General features: G+C 41.0%; 1 protein-coding gene across 3 annotated transcripts in view; it reads right to left on the bottom strand.

Moving 5' to 3' along the window:
- Nucleotides 1–20826, bottom strand: part of sik3 (SIK family kinase 3) — a 36570-nt gene extending 15744 nt beyond the window's left edge. For 2 of the 3 annotated variants that reach the window (XM_037082136.1, XM_037082115.1), the window contains exons 1-14: nt 20407–20826; nt 8359–8475; nt 6886–6949; nt 6257–6418; nt 5838–5962; nt 5421–5544; nt 3802–3920; nt 2998–3108; nt 2769–2906; nt 2295–2375; nt 1650–1759; nt 1273–1429; nt 982–1131; nt 815–888 (exon numbers count right to left, since the gene is read on the bottom strand). In XM_037082136.1, coding sequence (XP_036938031.1) covers nt 815–888; nt 982–1131; nt 1273–1429; nt 1650–1759; nt 2295–2375; nt 2769–2906; nt 2998–3108; nt 3802–3920; nt 5421–5544; nt 5838–5962; nt 6257–6418; nt 6886–6949; nt 8359–8475; nt 20407–20772 — 1898 coding nt within the window. In that variant the 5' untranslated portion in view covers nt 20773–20826. The remainder of the gene's footprint in view (nt 1–814; nt 889–981; nt 1132–1272; nt 1430–1649; nt 1760–2294; nt 2376–2768; nt 2907–2997; nt 3109–3801; nt 3921–5420; nt 5545–5837; nt 5963–6256; nt 6419–6885; nt 6950–8358; nt 8476–20406) is intronic. The other variant, XM_037082126.1, reaches the window with a different exon arrangement.
- Nucleotides 20827–20887: the final 61 nt, after the last annotated feature.

Consider the following 20887-nt stretch of genomic DNA (forward strand, 5'->3'; position numbering starts at 1 on the left):
AATAAGAAAGATATAGAAGTTGTTGGCCAAAGAATTTGAGACAAAGGAGGGTTGGATTTGGTGGCAGATTCAGTTTGGAACTGTGGCAGAAGGCACTTGCGCGATGGAGAAAGGAAAGATGGGGTAAGCACCACAGCAGAGTGGCCACCTCCCATGGGAAAAAGCAGAGCAGCCTAGAGGCACTCACTCCCAGCAACCCAGGACACCAGCGAAGTCTACAGAAGGTGCTGTCTGAACAGGACCAGCTGAGAAACCCTAACCTGGACTTCTGAATACAACAACACAGCTCCACATACTAAACCATAACCTGTCCTTCCCTTGGCCTAATGCCAGCTCTATCTATGTAAAAGTTCTAAGTATGGACCTGTCTGCATTCTTGCATATGTCCATAAACATCTGCTGCATGGTTCAAATATTTGTAGTGTAAGCCCAGTGTTTTACCCTGCTTTTCTTCTTTTCTTAGCAGTTGGAATTGATTTGGATGAATAATTATTATGTATCTGATGCATTTCAGACATGTGAAAGATTTGTTTCCTGGATGTCAGTGATGGAGATCTGTATTACAAACTCCAACCGGTGAACCATTTTAAATGACATGAGAGCTAGCCTTCAGAGAATATATGTAAATCATTCTAAAAATAGAAAATAACTATTTTCGGAAAATTACAATTTTTTAAGCTAACTATCCTTATTTCAACATTTAAACAGAACCAATCCAACTGTTGTCACAGGTTAATGCCTCTCAAGAGAATCCAGTTTAGACAGCACCTCTGTACAGTATAGCCCTTCACCAAAAACCATCATCGTGGGTTACCTCTGCACTGCCTCCTGGTCTGGCTCTCCGTCTGAACCCTCCTCATCCACGGGAGCTACTGCAGGGATAGGGTGCTGAGAGAGGCAAAGAGTTCATCAGTCACTACTCCTTGAGTTTACATGAGAGGAGAACAGACCAAATGCGCACACAGAAATCCAGATCCTCACCGGGCTGGTGACAAGTGGCGAGGGACCCCGGGGCCTCTTGAGGAGCTGAGCGTGTAGTTGAATGTTGGCCCCACCATCGGAAGCTCTTCGACCTAGAGGGCCCATGCCATTGAGCAGCTGCAGAGTAGGTGGCTGTAGCAAGGACTGCTCCTGAAGGAGCAAACACGGGGAGTCAGATTTGACGAGAAAAAAAACAGTAAAGTTGATATTTAGACCCTCCACATGTATGTACAAATGTCTGCCATATGCCTTCTGATGACCACACACCAAATCTAACACAACTGACTGTACCTTGTACTCCAGCTGCTGTGTGGGCTGCAAGCTCTGTGTGGGCATAAGAGTGTGCATTTGGCCCATTGTGGGGGCCAGTGTGGGGAAGGGGGGCTGGGGCACTCCACCACGGGGGAAACCTGGTGGCAGTTTCTGGAGGTCCTCCTGCATCTCTGTCCTGTGGCGAGAGAAGGCAGAAAGTAAGTTTATGTGCTAGAAACTAGCTCATGTACTGGTTAATGTCTAATATGGAATCAATGATTTGCATTTAATTTAGATAACCTACAGTCTCTTATCCCTGTGGCTCACACATATAGAGAATACAATCTTATTTTGATACTGTAGCAATAAGAGAAACATCACTGATTGTGGGTTAGAGACTTGTGTTTACACATTACCTTTGGTCTGGTACCCCAACAGTGTGCCGCCTCATTGAAAGGTAGCGAGCCATGGCCTCTGGAGATGGTTCCTCCCCTTCATCACTGTCCAGCGCCATGCTGCCATCCGGCTAAACAATAAACACACACACACACATTTGGTCATTATCAATTACCTTTGGTAGCATGTGTTGCATGGTGTGTGGTGTTTCGGCATATAAAATTTAAATGTAATTCAGTTCTAATGTACATGCTTCAGTGTTCAGGTATTATATCAAAATCTCTGCTGCAATGCAGTGATCTGACACATTCTTCTGTTTCACAGCATTTATGAGTCAGATTTTAGGCTCTGAGAGTTTTGTTTGAGTGTGTGTGCATGTATGTATGATTAAGTGTGTCTGATCCTAGTCTATGAGATGGATCAACGACTGCACTTACAGTTAGAAAACTCAGGGCAGACTATTAATCATGGACAGATAGTGAGTACGAACGTCCAAATCGTCAAAAACCTGTCAAACTCTAAGTTAGAAGAAGTCAGATTAGAGCAATGGTCAGAATTTGAACTCCTCAAAAAAAAGTCCTGCCTGTAACTAGCTTGCTTATCAGGCATGATGGCCCTCACTGGTGGCAACCCACTGCCAGGCTGACGCAACCGGGTCGACTCACCTCAACAATCTGGTTCTCTGGGTTGATGAGCTGGACATGGGGAACAGTCATGCTAACAGGATTACCCTGTGGATCCGTCTGCTGGTCGCGCACACACACACACACACGCACACACAGACACACACACAGGGCATGTAAGGATCACACTAATTTTCGAACAATCTCATTAGTGCAGTGGGATTGGCAGATGTGGGTTAAAGCCAAACAAATCCATTCAGTGAATGATGACCACTGTAGTTTAGACTGATGATACAGTACACATGTATACCTATTATCAATTCATAGTATAAAGTAATAGTAATACATTTGATTAATCGGCTATTGAGAGGGTGTTGTTAAGATTAAGTGGTGGCTTCAGAAAGCTTGATCACGGCAATAAAAACTTGATAAAAATATCACAAATTTTGTTAAAAACTTACATATGTAGGCTGTAAAGTCACCATCGCATTATTCTAACAATCCAACATTATTTACCTGTACAGCGTTAAGAGGATAGCTAATGGAGCGCGGTGTGGGTGGGGCAACAACAGGCAGGGTCTTGTGTTTCTTGAGGCGGTCAGCCAGCAGACTGTAGATGGCACTGTAGTGATCGTACGCATCTGTTTGTAGAGACTACAGAGAAAAATCAGGAAAGAAATAAGTTGCTGAGGCGGCGCTTGACAAAAGGGAGCATCAGTGCAAGTCAGCTAAGTTTGTGTCCAACCTGAAGTGTGCGCTCTCGGTCCAGACCCATCTCAGACATGGCTATCAGCACCTGCTCGATGATGAGCTCCGTCTCTCTTTCTGTCTTCACCTGCTCACACTCGGCTATCAACTGGATGGAAGAGATGAGCAGAGAGTTGACAGCAAACTCTCAGGGTAGTGGCAAATACGTCACAGTTTAGAGCACCAACTCCATTGTGAAAACTAAGTTGAAGGAATAGTTTGACATTTTGGAAAATGGCTTAATGCTACCACAAAGCGTCTTGGCAATATCAACTTCTTTTTTGTCTCGGAGGGCAACCAGCAGAGATTCATGGAGGTTACAGCTCAGAGTTAATACAAACAGCTGCATAACCCCTGCAAAATGGATACTTTTCATTTTTACACGTCAGTTTGTGTAGAAATTGAACACATTAGATAAGATATGTAAATAAGTGAACTTTAGAGTGACTAATAGGTGGACAGACCAAGGCTAGTAAATTCTCTCACATCCAACTTTTGTGCTAAGTTATGCTAGCCAGCAGCTGACTGTAGCCTCACGTGGTGGTATTAACATCTCATAATGTAACTCACTGCCAGACGCAAATAAGGATATTTCTAACAATGCTGAAGTCATCAAATTCTCACAAATAGTTTCAAAAAGACATACAGTGGGCAGCATAGGGGAAGACAATCACCAAACAGCAGTGAGAAATAGTAGACAGGTGAATTTTCTTTTCTTTTTTTTGTTTTAGGTTTATGATTTTTACATGATCCTGCTTTGAGTCAAAATATCAACAACTATACACTTCTAATGGGGTCTCACCCTGTCGAAGTCTGGGTCTGGGTCTCCTTGTCTCATCCATTTGTTCTTACAGATCTGCTCCATTGTCAACCGTCTGCTGGGCTCCAGCACTAACATGTGTCTGATCAAGTACTCACAGTCTGCAATAACACATATATAACAAACATAAATTCAAGCTGACCAAATGCACTGTTTAATTTTGACTACTTTGAGCGCCATCTGAGCGATGTTTTCATGAATGGGTTCCTATTTTCTTTGCACTATGGAAAAGGATGCACATACTGAACCATGAGTGGGAAAATTCACAACTATCTTTTTCACACTATTGCTCTGATATCAATTTGTGGCAGTAGCTGGCAACAAAGAAAACATTAATGCCTTTGACAAAGGCAATGAGGAAGAAGACTGCCAGCAAGTAGGGATGGTCAATCTTGTGTTTTTCAGTTCCGATTTAGAGGACCATGATGTAGGGGCAGGTGAATAAAAAAGATTCTAAATCTATTCACAATTGTCAAAAAAAAAAATTCTAAATCTTAATGATGTTTAGAGAACAAAAAGTGCGACAGTCAGCAGCAACAAATGAGACCAGCTGACATCGCTATGAAGGCTAACAAACACACACTGTAGCATTCAACACATTTAACAAACTGTAGTGAAGAAAATGCCTCAGTTAATGCCAAGTCCATTTTAACTCAAAACCCTGCTTCTGCTCCGCATCTTGTACAATGATGGACCTGCCTGGTGCAAACAGTGCTGTAGAGAGGTTGCTCTCACTGCTGGATTTGTTAATAACACAGCCGAGCACATCCCCTTTATAATATTATACAAATACATGAATAAATGCTTTCAAATCTATAGATTATTGCTGTTGACTTTTTCAAACGAAAAGGCAGATAGTTTATCTTAAATTTCCAGTGGTGTTTCATTACGCATTTCAGCAGATTAGGGACCCCAATTAAAAAAATGAAAATAGTAAATGGAAAATAGCGTCCTGTTTTCGATTTATTCAAATGATAATCAATTTTGAATCTAGTATTGTTTAGGGACAAAAATTTAATTCTGAGTTGGATTGGACAACCAAGAATCAAAATTGAAATCAAAACAAATTGTGAGATTGACAAACATACATAGTTATACATAACTATCATCAATGCATCACCACTAAATTTGAATTCTGTAAATTATTCCTTTTTGTGCACTGTGTGACTACTTGCTACTTTTAGAAAGCAGCATGCTTGTAATTATCCATAACAAAAATAAACAGATGAATAAACTTCCATTATCTGATGCTCATACTCAGCCATCCAAAGCAAAACTCAAGTAGCCCAGATGTTTCAAAATCAAATTGGTTCAGCCATAACGAAAGTACAACCTGGCCTTACAAAATTGTTACAAGAGATTATAATTTCGAGAATTGGGTTTTATGTTCGTTATTAATTATTCAATAATTATACACTTTTCTGCATCAAGAAATGATCTTTCAAGAGAGAATCGCACACAGAACACATTTAACAATCAATTAAAGCACTTGAGAATTTGCTTGGCCATGGGATGTATAAAAGTAATATCTGATTAAGGTATGGTCTAGAGGAGGGAGTAAAGAGACATGGGAGAGAATAAAGAGCCGACTGGAGGCCTACCTGTAGACATGAAGAAGGGGATTCGGAACTTGCCACTGAGGACACGTGCCCGCAAATTTTGTAGAGTGCTGCCGTCGAATGGCAAGGCGCCGCACACCAACACATACAACACCACACCTAAGCTCTACATAGAGAAAGGACAGCAGGAAACAAAACATTAGTACAGCTTTTCTAAATAGGGCATAAACAAACAATTACTCTTGTATCATCAATAAATCCAGACCGCCACAGTCTCTGGAAGAAATTGGGTGCTTTATTTTAAAGACAAAAACTCGTCAGGGCCTGTCTATTCCGCCTTCATTCATTCAATCGAGATTCTTCTTTTATGTATTTGTCTTCCTGCAAAGTTCACGCCAGTTAGTTACACCCTGTGTTGCAGCCCAGCGGGGCCTTTTGCATACCTAAAAGTCTACTCACCCATATATCTACTTTAGGTCCATCATATTCCTTGCCCTCAAAGAGTTCTGGTGCGGCATAGGGAGGACTGCCACACCATGTCTTCAACAGCTGGCCTCGAGAAAACAGGTTACTGAAGCCAAAATCTGACAAGGGGAGGGGAGAGGACAAGTTTATTCAATCAGATTGCTTTATTCTACAGAGTAAACCCAGGAAAAAGCTCCAAAAGCACATGTTGACACATGCCTTCGCCCACTCACCAAGACATCTCAAAACCACTATATTAAGCTTCCCACCCATACATTCTTAAGTGAAAACACACACACAAATACAAAATATATATATATATATATATATATATATATATATATATATATATATATATATATATATATATATATATATATATATAAATTATATAAAAACACACACACACAAACCTGCGATTTTGATGTTGAGGTTGTGGTCCAGCAGCAGATTCTCTGCCTTAAGGTCTCTGTGGACAATGTTGCGGCAGTGACAGAAATGGACTGCTGCAACAATCTGCTTGAACTTCTTCCTGGCATCTTTTTCCGCCATACGCCCATGAGCCACTAAGTGGTCTGCACAAACGCAAACACAGTAAAGTTTATATCATACATAGATATGTTGGTACTCAGTTGTATCTTTCAATATATAGGAAATGAGCTTATGCTTCTTTTTTGGTTTGGCCTAATAAATCACAACATTAATCATCAAAGAGGAATGCATAAGGGATTTTTAATCCTTTAGAAAACATGAAAGAAGACATGAGTCAGAGTTTCAGACAAGACATTTTAACTGCCCAAATAATTGGTACAAAAGAAGTAAATAATGACAAAAACATGTAATAAAGCTGTGTTAAAAAAAATTAAGATGCAGTGTGAAACATGATTAAAAGTAAAAAATAACCTTCCTAAATCAAAAATATTTGATAGATTTCGACATATTCCTTAACAATTCTGATTGCCAGACAAACAATGAAACAGATGAAGAGGCAATGACAAATCTATAAAATTCAGATTAAGGTAACAGTGGGGAACACACTTACCGAATATTTCTCCACCGCTAGCATACTCTGTTACCAGATAGATCATCCTCTCCGTCTCCATCACCTAAAAACATTAACAAATGATAAACAAGAAGGACCTAAAGACCTGATGAAAGGCCAACATCCAGTATTGGGCGGTTCACCCGTTACACAACAGAATGAGTAAGCATTGTTTGGCATAAAAACAGCAAGATTCAAATAGACTGCCATTTACTTGGTAGAGTTTTCAACATATGCGTATGTAAGGATTTCAGTATCAGGTTCAAGTGTTACACCTACATGACGTCTGAAAAAATTCTTACAGACCTGGGATATTCACGACAGTGGTGCTTCACTCAGAAAATGTGGGTGGTGCCCAATCACACAAAATGCCAATTTCTACATACACATTAACTTCTACTACGGAGTCTTACCAAAGAGAAGCTCTTAAGCAGCAGACTGGTGGTACTAGGGGGACTCGCAGATATTAACACCTCAGCAGCGTGTGACAGCTGTGTCGCTGAGCTGCTGGCACACATGCGCATGTGTCCCTACAGGTCTGCTGCTGTAGTGCTACTACTGCCAGTCCTATCTTTCTAAATGGAGTTTGCCTTTGATAATGATCAAGAATAATGATGTGTTTATTTTCCTTTAGCCTCGTTAGAGAGAGAGCCACAGCCAGAGGACAGAGAGAAAGAGAGAGGGGGAGGAAGGGAGGGAATGTACAAGAAATTCCCTTTATCGTTTCTACTTTTTCCATGTGTGTGACACATTCTTCAGATGAAGATGCTGAAATTGTAGTGAAACACTGGTGTGATGTCGATATGGCAATCCAAAGAATTTTTTATCTACTTTTGTAGAGAACCATGCACTTGACACAGAAAAAAAGCAAGACTTTGAAACTCTAGATGATGCTTCACTGTAGCTGCTCGTGTGCCACTCTGCTCATGCAGGCTTGCAGCTGTGTTAGCCTGTTCCACTGAACAGCGAAATAAGAAGAGTTTTTGCACATTTACTTAGGCAATGTAGCCTTGGCATAACCATGAATGTGAATGCGAGTACAAAATTAGCATCAGCGACAAGCCACCAGCCAAAATGTTGGTAAATATGTGGTAAATTTGCCTCACATATCAGCCAGAAAACAAACAATGCTGTTTTACAGAGAGGTTTGTAAAATATGAACATTCCATAGCCATTTGCCTGACAAAAAATGTTTATAATTTTACTTCCTTTGTGAAGAACTGTTTTATTTTTCCCATAAAAAAATACTGACAAATTAATTTTTCATGTACATTTTATAATTTAAAAACCAAACAATGTCTACACATTCTTCACTTTTGTACAGTTAACCAAATAAACAATGGTCGTTAACTATTCTGCTAGATTCTGCTATATCAACACTTTATTTTTCCTTTCCCTATTGAGCCATGGGTCTCAGGTGTAAGATGTGAGCTGTGTGCGGTATCAGCTCAGTGGGTGAGAGCGAGAGTGTACCTGGTAGAGGCGGATGATGTGGGGGTGCTTCAGCAGCTTCATGATTTGCACCTCTCTGAAGATCTTTTTCAGGTTCTCATCGTCCAGCTGCGTCTTATCCACTATTTTTATAGCCACCTGGATGGAGATGGAGGAAGAGACAAGAATGAGATAAGGTGTCAAATAGAGGGCGAGATTAAGGAGGAAACAGTTAGGTGATACGTAAGAGAGAGGAGACGAAACAAGAAAGAATGTATTTTAAACCATGCAGTTGTCCTGCCTCTTTAATACAATATGTTCACCTTACTGATATGTAGCTAAAACTTATAGGCTACAGTTCGATGGCATGGGCCCAGTGATGCTGCAATATTGCTATAATGACACAATATCATCGAAGTGCAAAGCACCAACAAAATAACCAGTAAACAAAGAAGCTAAGGTGAGGATGGGAGTCAGAGACCTCTGACCTCTATTCCATTGACAAATGCACAAAAATAATGAATAACCACAAATAATTACCAGCCACAACAAAAACGGACACACACACATAAGAAACCATGAGGAGATACTGCCATTTCTTGAGACGTTGAATAGTTCGCAAACACAGTGCCTTCTCTGGATTCCAGTTTGTTTGGGCAACTTGACCTGAGCCGTGAACTTCGACTGTGAGCACCACTCTTGCGTAACTGTTGAGCCCTCGACAATGGCTCCAGTAGCGTGGACAGTGATGGTGTGTGACAGGGGCTTTTCTCTGCCACTTAGGAATAGGCAGACCACTTTAATGACTTACTCAAGCGAAGTTGATTGGGCTGCCCCAAAATACGGCCTCTCCCAAAAATAGATGAGCAAGTAAAGTGTGTGTGGAAAAAATGAAAAGCATGCGCCCTGCTTCAACATGCACACACACACAAACACACACACACACCCCATCTCATCCGTTAAATTCTGTTGAGTGCCATCGCAAGCTCTCCTTTTCCTGATAACAGACATGAAGAAGTTGAGCCCTCTAAAGGCTGACTTCCTGTTACAGACAGGAAGGGGAAGTGAGGGAGAGCAAAAGGGCTCCTGAGAGAGCACAGAACCACATCAACAGTGGCATTACTTCAAATCAGTGTGTGTCTGTGTTTAGTTTCACGTCAAGGACATTGGACAATTGTGGAAAACGTGTATTGGTAGAGCTTGTGTCTTTTGATGATCAAACCATGCAATTACTGTGGATAAACTGAATGCCCCATCAATACAATAATACTTGTATTTCTTGTGCCATTTTCACACAGAGAGTCCAAATTATCGCCACAAGAAAGGCTCACCGATTATGCTGCTTCTGTTTGTTCACACTGAACCAAACAGCGCTGGCATAAAGCCACTCCAGTGGGTCATTTCATAGTGGAAGGCTACAAAGACATGGCGAGTTCAAGTTTTTTGCTCTGAGTTGCGTCACATAATCACCACCAGTCAACTGTGGAAGCTGATACTGGCTCTCACTGCCGGGGACCGACATAGTATTTTGGGCAAAAAAGGGTTGATGAGCTGGTAGGACAGACAGGATGACAGACACTTTTCCACATATAAATCTGATGTCCTCATATAAGATGCTGACGACACAACCTGCTACCACGTGACTGTTTCTTGGTATTGTAACTTTGCCTTGTGGGGCATTGTTTCTCTTTCATTTGATGAGTGAAAGATTTGCTTAGTTGTCAGACTGTGAACACCATCAGACTGACACACCCCTGTTTTGTGCTGCCAGCAGTTCAATTCACACAGAGGTCGTCTTGTCTCTGTTGCAGCTTTGTTACTACCTCCAGTGGCGTTATAGCATTATGTTACAGCAACAACAGTTCTAGTCACAGCTGTATGTATTTATGAATGTGAGTTTAGAATTTGTGTCTAGGTGTTATTTTAAGCTTGAGAAATCTATTTATTGCCATGGCAGTCATCCAAGCTTTGTTGCTAATATCACTTCTTCTGCATCCTGTTAACAGCCACAGACTGTATAAATAGTGGATGCAGTCCAATGCCTGAGTGTCTTAAACCTGAACTCTTTCTGATGGCCAGCAGGAGGCAACTCAACTGGTTCCACAAAAGAGATCCAATGTATTTTAGCTTATGAGAAAATTACACTTTTTGTCACCTGATGTATCATGTCAGTAAACAGTTTCCCAATGAGTTAAATCAATCGTTTCAAGTCTTCTACTATACAACATGATGTTCTTTTGGTAAATTATGTTCCCCAGAGTAAATAAAGATGATAAAGTGGGATTTACTTTAGGGTGTGGTTACACTGCGTTTGACAAGTTGTTAAAACAGCATATCCTCTGGTTCTCAGTGAGACCTTAGCAGGATATCTCTGCCAGTTCTACAAGACTTCTAGCTCCAAAAAAACAGGATGGTGACACCCATAATGCCAAACTTTAGGCTTCAAAACAATCAAAAGGTAAGCTCAGGGGTGTGTTTACAGGAAATCTGAATCACACTACAGGTACACACTGGGGTTGGTCTGATCATTGGATGGCCCTCTTCCATCGTGGCATTAGGATGAACGCAATGCCCTGTTAGGCAAATCCAAGACATCGGTGAGAGTGGCGTTGGAGGCAAACAGGCATGTGAGCAGTGTACATCGTAAAGGTTGGGGTTCCAGCTTTAGCTTCAGCCAAGGTACAGTAAATATGTTGTGACACAGTGTGAACCTTTGAAGCTTAGTTCAGTCTGCTTTGCACTAGCTTCCATGACTATGGAATTTTCCGTCAAAAGATCTTGGTTCTCACACACACACACACACACACACACATCCATACACTCCTGAGAGGCCGGCTGCAATGAGATGAAGTGTCACATAGCCCCTCCGATCACAAGACAGTGACCTCAACACAGCACCATGCCAGAGCAGCTGGTGCCTCACAGAGGAGGCTGGACTATTAACTGTACATTACCAAACACACACCAACTGGCATTATACAAGAAACACTAACAGGAAATAAAAGCTTTTGATGCAACAAAAGGAGATTTAAAATAGTTTAAAATAAAATACCAATCAAAAAACATTGAAAACTCTAACGGCAATGAATAGTGTATTACAACAATCAACGTATGCTTCCCTTCAGGTTTGTATACTTGTCTACATGTCACTGCAGCTCATCGGTATAGAAAAATATTTCTCTCTCCCAAATGTAGGAATGGGCACTGCAGGTAATCGTTTGAAATTGGTACCAGGTCCTGATGGTCACAACTATAATCACTGTATGGTTTTGAGAAGCTGGTGGTGCTATCTGTTAGGAACTGGTACCAATATACTACCGGTCCCCAATACCCATCCTACCATTGTAGCTTCTGACTGAATCGCTTTTGTTATTTTCCTCATGTTTTTACATTTTATAACATTTACTGTGTTTTACGGTTTTCATCATGTTTGCTTTCAGCCGTTTTGGGAGTACTGTTTAGACACTGCTGGTTAAAATACAATGTTTCCTGTAATGCCTCTTCATAATAAAAGCTTTTAAATCACTTTATAACAGGGGGCTATTATTGTAAAGAAGTTATACACGTTAATGGTTTAAGACACGCTTTCAAGCAGGTAGTCCAGTTGTGGTGGAAATGCCAATCCCTTCCATGCCGGGATGCCATGCCGAGTCAAAGAGAGTGGAGCCAGACCAGCAGACTTAATGGAAAAATGTGCATGAGTCTAAAAACCAAGTCCAACCCATTCTCCAGCCCTCGATGAGATTAAAACTCTAAACACTCTTTTTCGGACATTGCCGCATGTTGCTCTTACTGACTACTGAGAATCAATCATCCATGTGATCCAAGTCTGCAACTTACAATTGTTTTTTATTATCGATTCATCTGCAGAGTATTTTTTTTATATAATTAACCAATTAATCATTTAGCCAAAAAGAAATGACAAAAAGCTAAATAATCATTTTGAAAGAACCCCAATTAACGGCTTGCCTAACCAAAAACAAAACACTCCATTGTCATAAATGCAAAAGACATGGCACAGTCAAAAAATAGCTGGCAGTATCAATCGAATCGTTGCTCTAATGTGATCACTAGCTTATCATCATGTCATTACTAAGCTGAATCAGCCAGAACCTGGAAGGTCTTGTCTCATTATCAACATAGCCATTAGATGAAAGCTTAAACATCTCATGAATTTAATATCTGGCTTTTGGAAGTCTACAACAACAGTCCATAGGATCGAGTAAGACTGAGATTACGGAAAGCTTGTTAGGATTACATACACACTTGCCCCCTTTAAAGCAATACTTAAAGGGGGCAAATGTCCTCCAAATAAATGAAACATCTAATCTGCACTCCTTAACTCATTATCTGTACGCCAACATAAAAAAAGTTCTATATTTATGACACATTATTTATTGATTAATCTGGGCTACAAATTTCATTTTGTAAAAATGATAAATGAATGATCTTGAATCTTGAAAATAAAACAGCATTTAAAGTTTATTTACATTTTAGCCATCATGCATTCTGTACAATATTTACTCTGAAAAACAACCATCCATGACTAAACTATAATGAGGCTAATCCTTAACAGAGAATTGGGCCTATGGTGTAACGTCTACAGTGGGAAGCTGGGTGAAGTGCACACACACACACACACACTCAGTGGTGCGGTGATATTATGTATGAGGTTAACCTTCACCAACAGGTGACACAGATTACAGCACACACAGGGGATGTAATGCTCAGGCTTAACCCATATCAGCATGTTCACTAGCACACACACACGCACACACACACACTCACTTATATTCATGTCAAAAGCATGGCATCATGGGTGTAAACCTGGTCTTTACAATAGCAAACAAGAAGCTGCTTTGCACCAAACTAAAACGGTGGCGTGTGTGTGTATTAAGTCACGAGGACATCACAAAGCATCATACACACAAAATAAGGTCACAGCAGGTCAGCACTATGACTGTATTATGCGTGTGCTCACACACTGGGATGAAAGCGAACAGTATGAGTCAGCACAATGCCTTTCAGAGATGTTCTACTTGTGTGTTGTGCACTTGTATGAGTTTATGTGTGGAAATGACTCAGATGAATGTGTCAGGCTGAAAGTACAAAACTGGGGACATGCTACAGTGTTTAAAAACTGGACATCACACATTCATCTGCCTTATGGTGGGTACATTCCAGGGGATATGTAGACCTTACCATAACCACTATCTGGCAACTAGTTTTGAGTAACACATATCTATACATGACAACTGGCCACTGGCATAGGGAGAAGGAAGGAATTATAAAAACACCAAACTGCAGTCAGCACATGACACATCACCACCCAAACCAGGTTGACTCTGCACAGTCCACATTCCCATCCTGACAATGATTGTTACTTGGTGCTTCCAAAGAAGAAACCAGTGGATCCAGTTTGGTGCTGGCTTTCACTATAACATATCTCTATACTGACCAAAAAAGGAGAGGTGAATATCCAAACTCTTCCTTATGAAATGCTACAAGACAACCCTCCATTGTCTTGGTATCAAATTCAGAATTCTGACATCTTGCCCTAACACTGAGATTGGAGAATGTAACATTTTATATCATGCTACCTTCCTCTTCATCCAGAACACAACATCTCCGTCCTACAACACAGAAGGACCTTTTACGTAATATTTTTTGCTCTAATCTTCCTCTGCTGCTCATTGACTGCAAAGGGTCTTGCATTCATACAGCATCTACCATCGCAATAAATTGCAATTATTACTTGATTTTTCAGGAGGTAGTTACAAGAAATATGAATCTGATGATTTTAAGATCATGATCTATCCCACAATCTACTGCTCAGGTGAACTGTACAGACTGTGGTATTTCTAAATTTACAGATCCCACAGAATAATGTATCTACAGCCAGACTTGAAATAGCTTTATCGTTTAAATATTTTTTTTACAATTTAGAAAAATACCAAAATTAGATTGTGATTAATTAGATAGTGATTTCATGTCTTGGCCAGACAGCCCACAGCTGTGGCCAGTTATTTTAATAAATGGTTAATTGTAATTTTTCACACATAAAATTCCAGACAATTGCTGGTTGCAGCTTTTTAAATGTGAATAGCTGCTGTTTTCCTTCATCATCTATTATGGTACATAAAATACCTTTGGATTTTTGAGTTGGTGAATAATAAATAATGAGCTGCCCTGGTCCACTGTATGGGTGATAAAATAAAATATAATAATATATAAAATATTTAGAAAGTGACAATATGAAATTGTCTACCATCAAAGTTTTTCGGTCATACACTTCCTTAACATTTTAATCATTCACCTTGTGGCTGGTAGATTGCGTTACTAACCTGCTAAAAACAATGATCTATTGAGTGGCTGAAAAATATTTCAATGTGCAATAACCATTTGGCTGGTGGACAAAAAGTTATTTTCCATCTTGTCTCTAAACGCATTGGACCATTGTGTAAAACTGTATGAGTCAATGAGCAGGACTGCATCATGTTAGCATTGTTTTTTCAGTTTTTTTCTTATATGATTTTGTGTTTAGGCGTGTAAGTATGACTACATTGTAGAGAGAGGTGGGAAACCCAAGTGCACCAGACCAATTATTTTGCATCCAGCTTATAGCTTTGGTAAACAAAAACAATCATAATATGACATGACAGACAATGTGTTCAGTCAATGGCAAATCAGCTTCATTCTGAACTGGTGGTTGAGGGTAGGAACCACCATCATTGCTATGGAAACCCGACTTCAACGGAGCGACCTTCTCCAACAAGGAGCCTTGGCAACACACAGTGGCCTCTGACAACAAACAGCGCTGTGACTGATGATGGCGCAGAGTTGTGATTTTTAACTGCTACGTACCGTTCACACAACACACATATGCACGCCAACTGCTGCATTCAAACAGGGGCAGAAATGTGCTGATATGGTTCGTGAGGAGCAGGATAGTACAGATGAAGCACGCTGTCCTCGCTTTTGTCATGTAACAGGGACATGCATACATAGTCTGGACTGTGTTCTTCTCCTTTTGATGCTGACTGCCTGTAGATTCACACAACTCACAAAGAAACAGAAGACAACTAGAGGGCAGGAAGGTAAATCAAGCAGAAACGTAGCCTTTGTCATCTTATTCACCGAAATGAAATCACATTTGAGTGTGCGTATATGTGCCTCTGAGAAACAGAAAGGGGATGAGGTATGCTGTATGTTGGAGAGCCGTGCGTGAGTCTCTGTGTGACTGAGGGAGTGAGTGAAATTGTTATACAGTACATTAGGCCTGTTACCTAACGCTTGCCATCCTGCCTGCCCTCTTCCTCTTGCTCATCCTCATCCTTCTCATGCCTAAAAACACCCAAGAGGAAAGGGGAGAAGACAGGAAAAGAGGAAATAAAGAGCAGGGGAAAGGGCTCGATTCCCCACAGATAGACAGGTCAGGACATGCTGCACAGTGCCATTTTTTTTTTTACCAATCCCGCTCACCTTGCTGTGGGCACAACAAGTGCTTTTCAAAGTCTGTCTTTACTTGTTCCTTACTCAGGTCATACAAGGGCACTGACCATATCTGCTTTGTCAAGCTATTACACACAAGTATGCACATGTACAAGTATACAATGGCAGCCCTGTGCATTCACCGCATTTCAGTGGGCTTATCAAACAGGACAAACACTCGCAAGGAAACACTACACTATAATACAAAAACAACCACTCAAATATGATACACTGCTGAAATACAGTAACAATACTGTAGACAAAAAGCTGTGCATATTGTTGAAACTATTAAGGGGAAAAGTATGTTGAAGTTAGCACTTCAGGGACTGAAAGATCCCTAAAATCTTGGCAATCATTGAATTAATTAACATTTCTACTTATTTCTGGTAACAGTTTAATAAAAGGAGATTACCAACTACAATGGCACTCAGGTAGAGCACATACCTCTGCCAAGGCCCCACAGTCCCGTCTAGTATTCACTCATAGATACCAGCCACCTAAATACAACAGTTATTTTTTTTCATTAAGATCAATGCATTATTCCCTGAAAAATTAACAAAATAATTTGAAAAATGAACCATTTCATATTGTTAGAGAAAAATCCCACTTAAACCCACCCAGAACAGGCTTTTGGGTGCAATGGGAATGTGTACACTCTGCATTTAGACCTGGGTCAATTGACCCTGCAGCAGAGATGGGTTTTTATCACGTTGGCTCAGCTTTGATCTAAACATAAGACCTGGGTGAACCAGCCAAGCAAAGTAATAACGTGTTATCAACATCAGGATCAACATCAGGTGGTGACTAAAAAATAAGGAAGGAATTTCAGAAGCTGACCCTGTTTCTGGCGCACTCATTAGATGAAATGTGATGTATAACTTAACGCCTCAGATAAAAATCACAGACGGTCTGCCTTGCATGCGGGAAGTGGGAATGGGATCAATATGAGATTTTAAGTGGGTTGACTAGGGTTTAAAATAACCCATGTAGACATGCTAATTTTGGAGGAAAAGACATATTTGTGTGATACCTATGAAGCGACATGTGTTTATACTTTACATTTCTTTAATAGCCTATGTACAACATTCATTAAAGTTAACAAGGACGTTTTACCGGAAACTTGACAAGATCACAGTAAAGAACGGACAAAGACAAAGACTCAAATTGCAACATTTTATAATCTAAATAGTCTATAAAGATATGCAGGGTTCTCCCCAGACAATGGAAGGGTGGCGCAGTGCCGCTATACTGCTAGCTCAGCACCACTATACGCCTATCACTGCAACTGTCCCCCCTGGTCCGATGATAGCAGCTGAGGGTGACGAGCAAGCGAGCGTCCGTCCGTCCCCCCGTCCGACGATAGCAACCATCTCTACCCCCCCTATTTGTCTGCCATTAATCCCTGCTGCTTTATATAATATAAATCAAACATATTTGTTCTGGTCTGTTGATCAGACAAAGGAAGCAATTTGAAAATGTCACTTCAAGCTTCGAATAATTGGGATGTGCATGGTCACCCATGACATTTAATAGATTGAACAATTCTTGGTTATTGATCTAAACTACTACCTAATTTTTGAAAAATCCTAAAATGAACATTAGAGAGAGAATAAGCTGTTGGTGGCTGTGAACTAACTGAAAACGAATCTTTTAAATTATAGTGTACCCAAGTGAGTCGTTTACAGAGTCACCCAAAGCTAAGGGTTGAAGGTTCATGACCAGCAATAAAGTTTATGAAGAGACCTAACAGCCTGAAATCAACATTTATCAAGACAGCAGCCAAGTGAAGCTGAACTGCATCAAGCACAGTCTCTGTGTGAGAGAATCAACTCCTGTTTTGACTTTTACTTCAGTAGCTGGTCTTTGTATCGAGGTGAACTTTCACTATTACACCATCCAAGTGCTGCACGCCAGCTATGTGCCATCAAAGGTTTGTGCTGTGTGACTGCCTCTATGTTAGAGACACCGACGGCCCTCATTCCACAAGAATAAGCAAAATACAAGTTTGAAATGGGCAGTGTGTTTTGGGGGAAAAAAACAAACAAATTTCCTGTTGAATGTTTTAGAATTTTAGAAAAAAAAATCAGTGAGCAAATGAGGGAAAAGGGGACCATCCCTTTCTGGGCTTCTAAGCTACCAAGTATAAATAACCAGGTCCTCCTCTGTGTGACTGCACTGCAGGATATCATCCAGCTCCAACTAACAACTGAGAGAGTTGTTCGGCTATTTTTGACCTGATCAGCATTTCTCATTGGATCATTATAAAAACCTAAGCCATGGAACAAGAATTCAAAGCGCATTACATCGGATGACTGATCATCATATCCATATTCATGATATCCACAGGCATGTAAAGGCACACTCCTGTTCTTCTGATATTCATGAGCGATTGGGGATGCTGAAACCCCTGAGCTAGCTGGTGAAAATCATGAGCTGACTGGTGCCGTCTGTGACCACAATCAACAGACAACAAACAAGGCCTCTCTTTCATTCTGTCTGTCCATGTTCCACTGTCATTTGTCCTCTGCCTGTCTCTCACACTCAGTTGACAGCCAGACACAACCCCACACACACACATCCAGACAAGCATAAACAGGCTCACACACATCTTCATTACCAGCTCATCAATCTATCACTATAAAGTTGATATATTTGTATTGCTCTTATAACAGATTACTAGTCTGTAAATTACATTACAATCATATCAACATAGTTAATGTCCTTCAAGAACATCTTCTGCAGTGTTGAAATACACTACATAGTGCTCCCTAGCCCAAAGTTTATTTTGGCCTCATCAAACTAAATGGAAGGTTCTCTAGGCTATGTGGTGCAAAGCATCCACATGACTCGTGTCTGCCCGTCTGTGTGTATGTCAACAAGGGCATAGAGGTAAAGTTGCACACTCAGCTGCTTCGACATACCTGCATTTGTGCCATTAGAATTAAAGGCTCTTCATGAGGTTTACAAAGAAACAAATAATTAGATTACAGGAGCCATGTCTAGTAGGCTTCAGCTACCCCTATTTGTTGTGAGTGTTTATTTGAGCATCCATCATAAGGGATGCGCGTAATGATCTCTACAGTCATATCATCCGAGGAAGGTTTTGCAATGTCATCTGTTTGCAAGTATGGTCCCAAGTACAAGCAAAATGTCTCCAAGCAAAAACCTTACTGATGCTGCTATTGTCATATGCATCAACTAAGGTGTTCCGATTCCTTATTTGTTTTGGCCATGATGGGCTTACACTATCAAGTCAGTCAAGAAGACACAGCCAGTTAATCAGGTGGGACAAAAGACAGCTCACTGGCAAACAAAACCTTGAACAATTGAGGCAAATGATACTATAGGTCAGCACAAAGGAAAAACACTACTTGGAATATCCCTTCTGCTTATAATGCAAACAACTGCAACTTCCACTACCTCCCATTAAAGATCTAACCTTTCTATTTACCACAAACACTAACAGTCGCATTTCAAAAGACTAGGTACAATAATATGGGTCAAGATCGGAATAAAAAATTTGCAGCACAATGCTGACTTGTGGCAGACCTCGGTGCAACGCATCTCCACATCAAGTATGACAGTGTTTTGCATGAAGACCGTTTGTTCATAATGGTGTATGTTACTGAATTTGTCAATCAATCATTGAGTGTACGACTAACCGGCGCCTGTATATGCAAAAGCATCTACGTATATTCAGAATGTGTGGTGGCAGTTTTGAAACCTCAAAATATGCCATGTCAATGTTTGCTTGTCCGGTAAGCTTCATGAAAATATCATCTAGCTTCTCACAACGATTTATCTATCACAAAAAACTGTAACACGAAGTTGAAATACAGCTTCGACAAACTGCTTAGCTTAACGTTACACCACAACAAATGGTTCTTTCACTGGAAATAGGTAAGAATGTTTAACATGAAATGATTAAAGAAAAGTGGTTTACTCTATTTCTATTTTTAATTAAAAATCAGTCTCTGGCAAAGCTAAATCAAAAGCTAATGCGGCTCTGCCATAGTTGGCTTCAACCAGTTTTCGATGGTACTTCAACGTTGGACTTTCACAGAGAACTATCAATACTTTGGCTGCCTACACCTATCAACTTTGGAAGCTCAGTTCATTTAAAGTTATCCAGTAAGGTGCTCAGAACTTTTAACCTTGTGTGTTGGCATCTGTCTGAGACATATATGCGTGTAGCCAAACAGCTAATTAGCTAGTAAGCTAAGCTATCTACCACAGTCGGAACGTTCTTGTGTCTTCTCTTTTTCATCTTCGTCAATACCCTTCTCTCCGTCCTCTGCGCTTTGACACACATTAACCCCAGGCCTGTATAGCTTTCCGTAATAATACTACTATTTCACTAAGTGAAATCAGATGTATCTTGTATTAAATGTGTTTGTATCTAGTAGTTAAAGGTGATGTCCCGTGTCTAACGGACCCCCGCAACACCAAGCAGCGGTGTCACCAAAGCGGGCTGGCCGCTGTGTCTCCAGAGCCTGAAGGCCCCAGCGTCATCCTGAGTACATGGTCGAAAAGGATTGCAATAAAACAATGACAACTTGTAATTGTTCATCTCAAGCGCTCGGACACCAGTTGTCTTACCTTTGCTTTGGTAATGATGTGTGTGGCTAGTTTAACAACCGCGAAATTTCCCTTGCCGATGGTCCGCTCGATTTCGTAGTGGCCCACTCGGGCTGGGGGGGGCCTGGTGGCCGAAGTGTGGCCAGGATTGGAGATGCACCCAGGGGCTGTGCTGGTACGGCCGGGGTGGCTGATCCCGGAGGATGGCTGGGCTCGGTTCTGGGAGCCCATGCCTGCGTGGGTCGGTCGGCCAGAGTGCGTAATCCCGGCCGCAGTGGACCCAGCAGCACCTCCGCTTGACACGGCCGCCATCTTCTCGCCTCTCTGCGGGAACAACAAGCAGCCTTGCGCAGCGCGCATCGCGGGCACGCCCCCGCCCTGCGTCATTTTACGTAGAGCGCTCCTCCGCAGCGCCCTCTCTAGGTTGTAACCATGGTAACGATCAGCGTAACAAATGACTTCATACACAGAAACGTATTGTGGTTGCCTTGGCGACAAAGAA

The sequence above is a fragment of the Acanthopagrus latus genome, chromosome 2, assembly GCF_904848185.1.
Source record: "Acanthopagrus latus isolate v.2019 chromosome 2, fAcaLat1.1, whole genome shotgun sequence".
In the NCBI taxonomy this organism is placed as follows: domain Eukaryota; kingdom Metazoa; phylum Chordata; class Actinopteri; order Spariformes; family Sparidae; genus Acanthopagrus; species Acanthopagrus latus.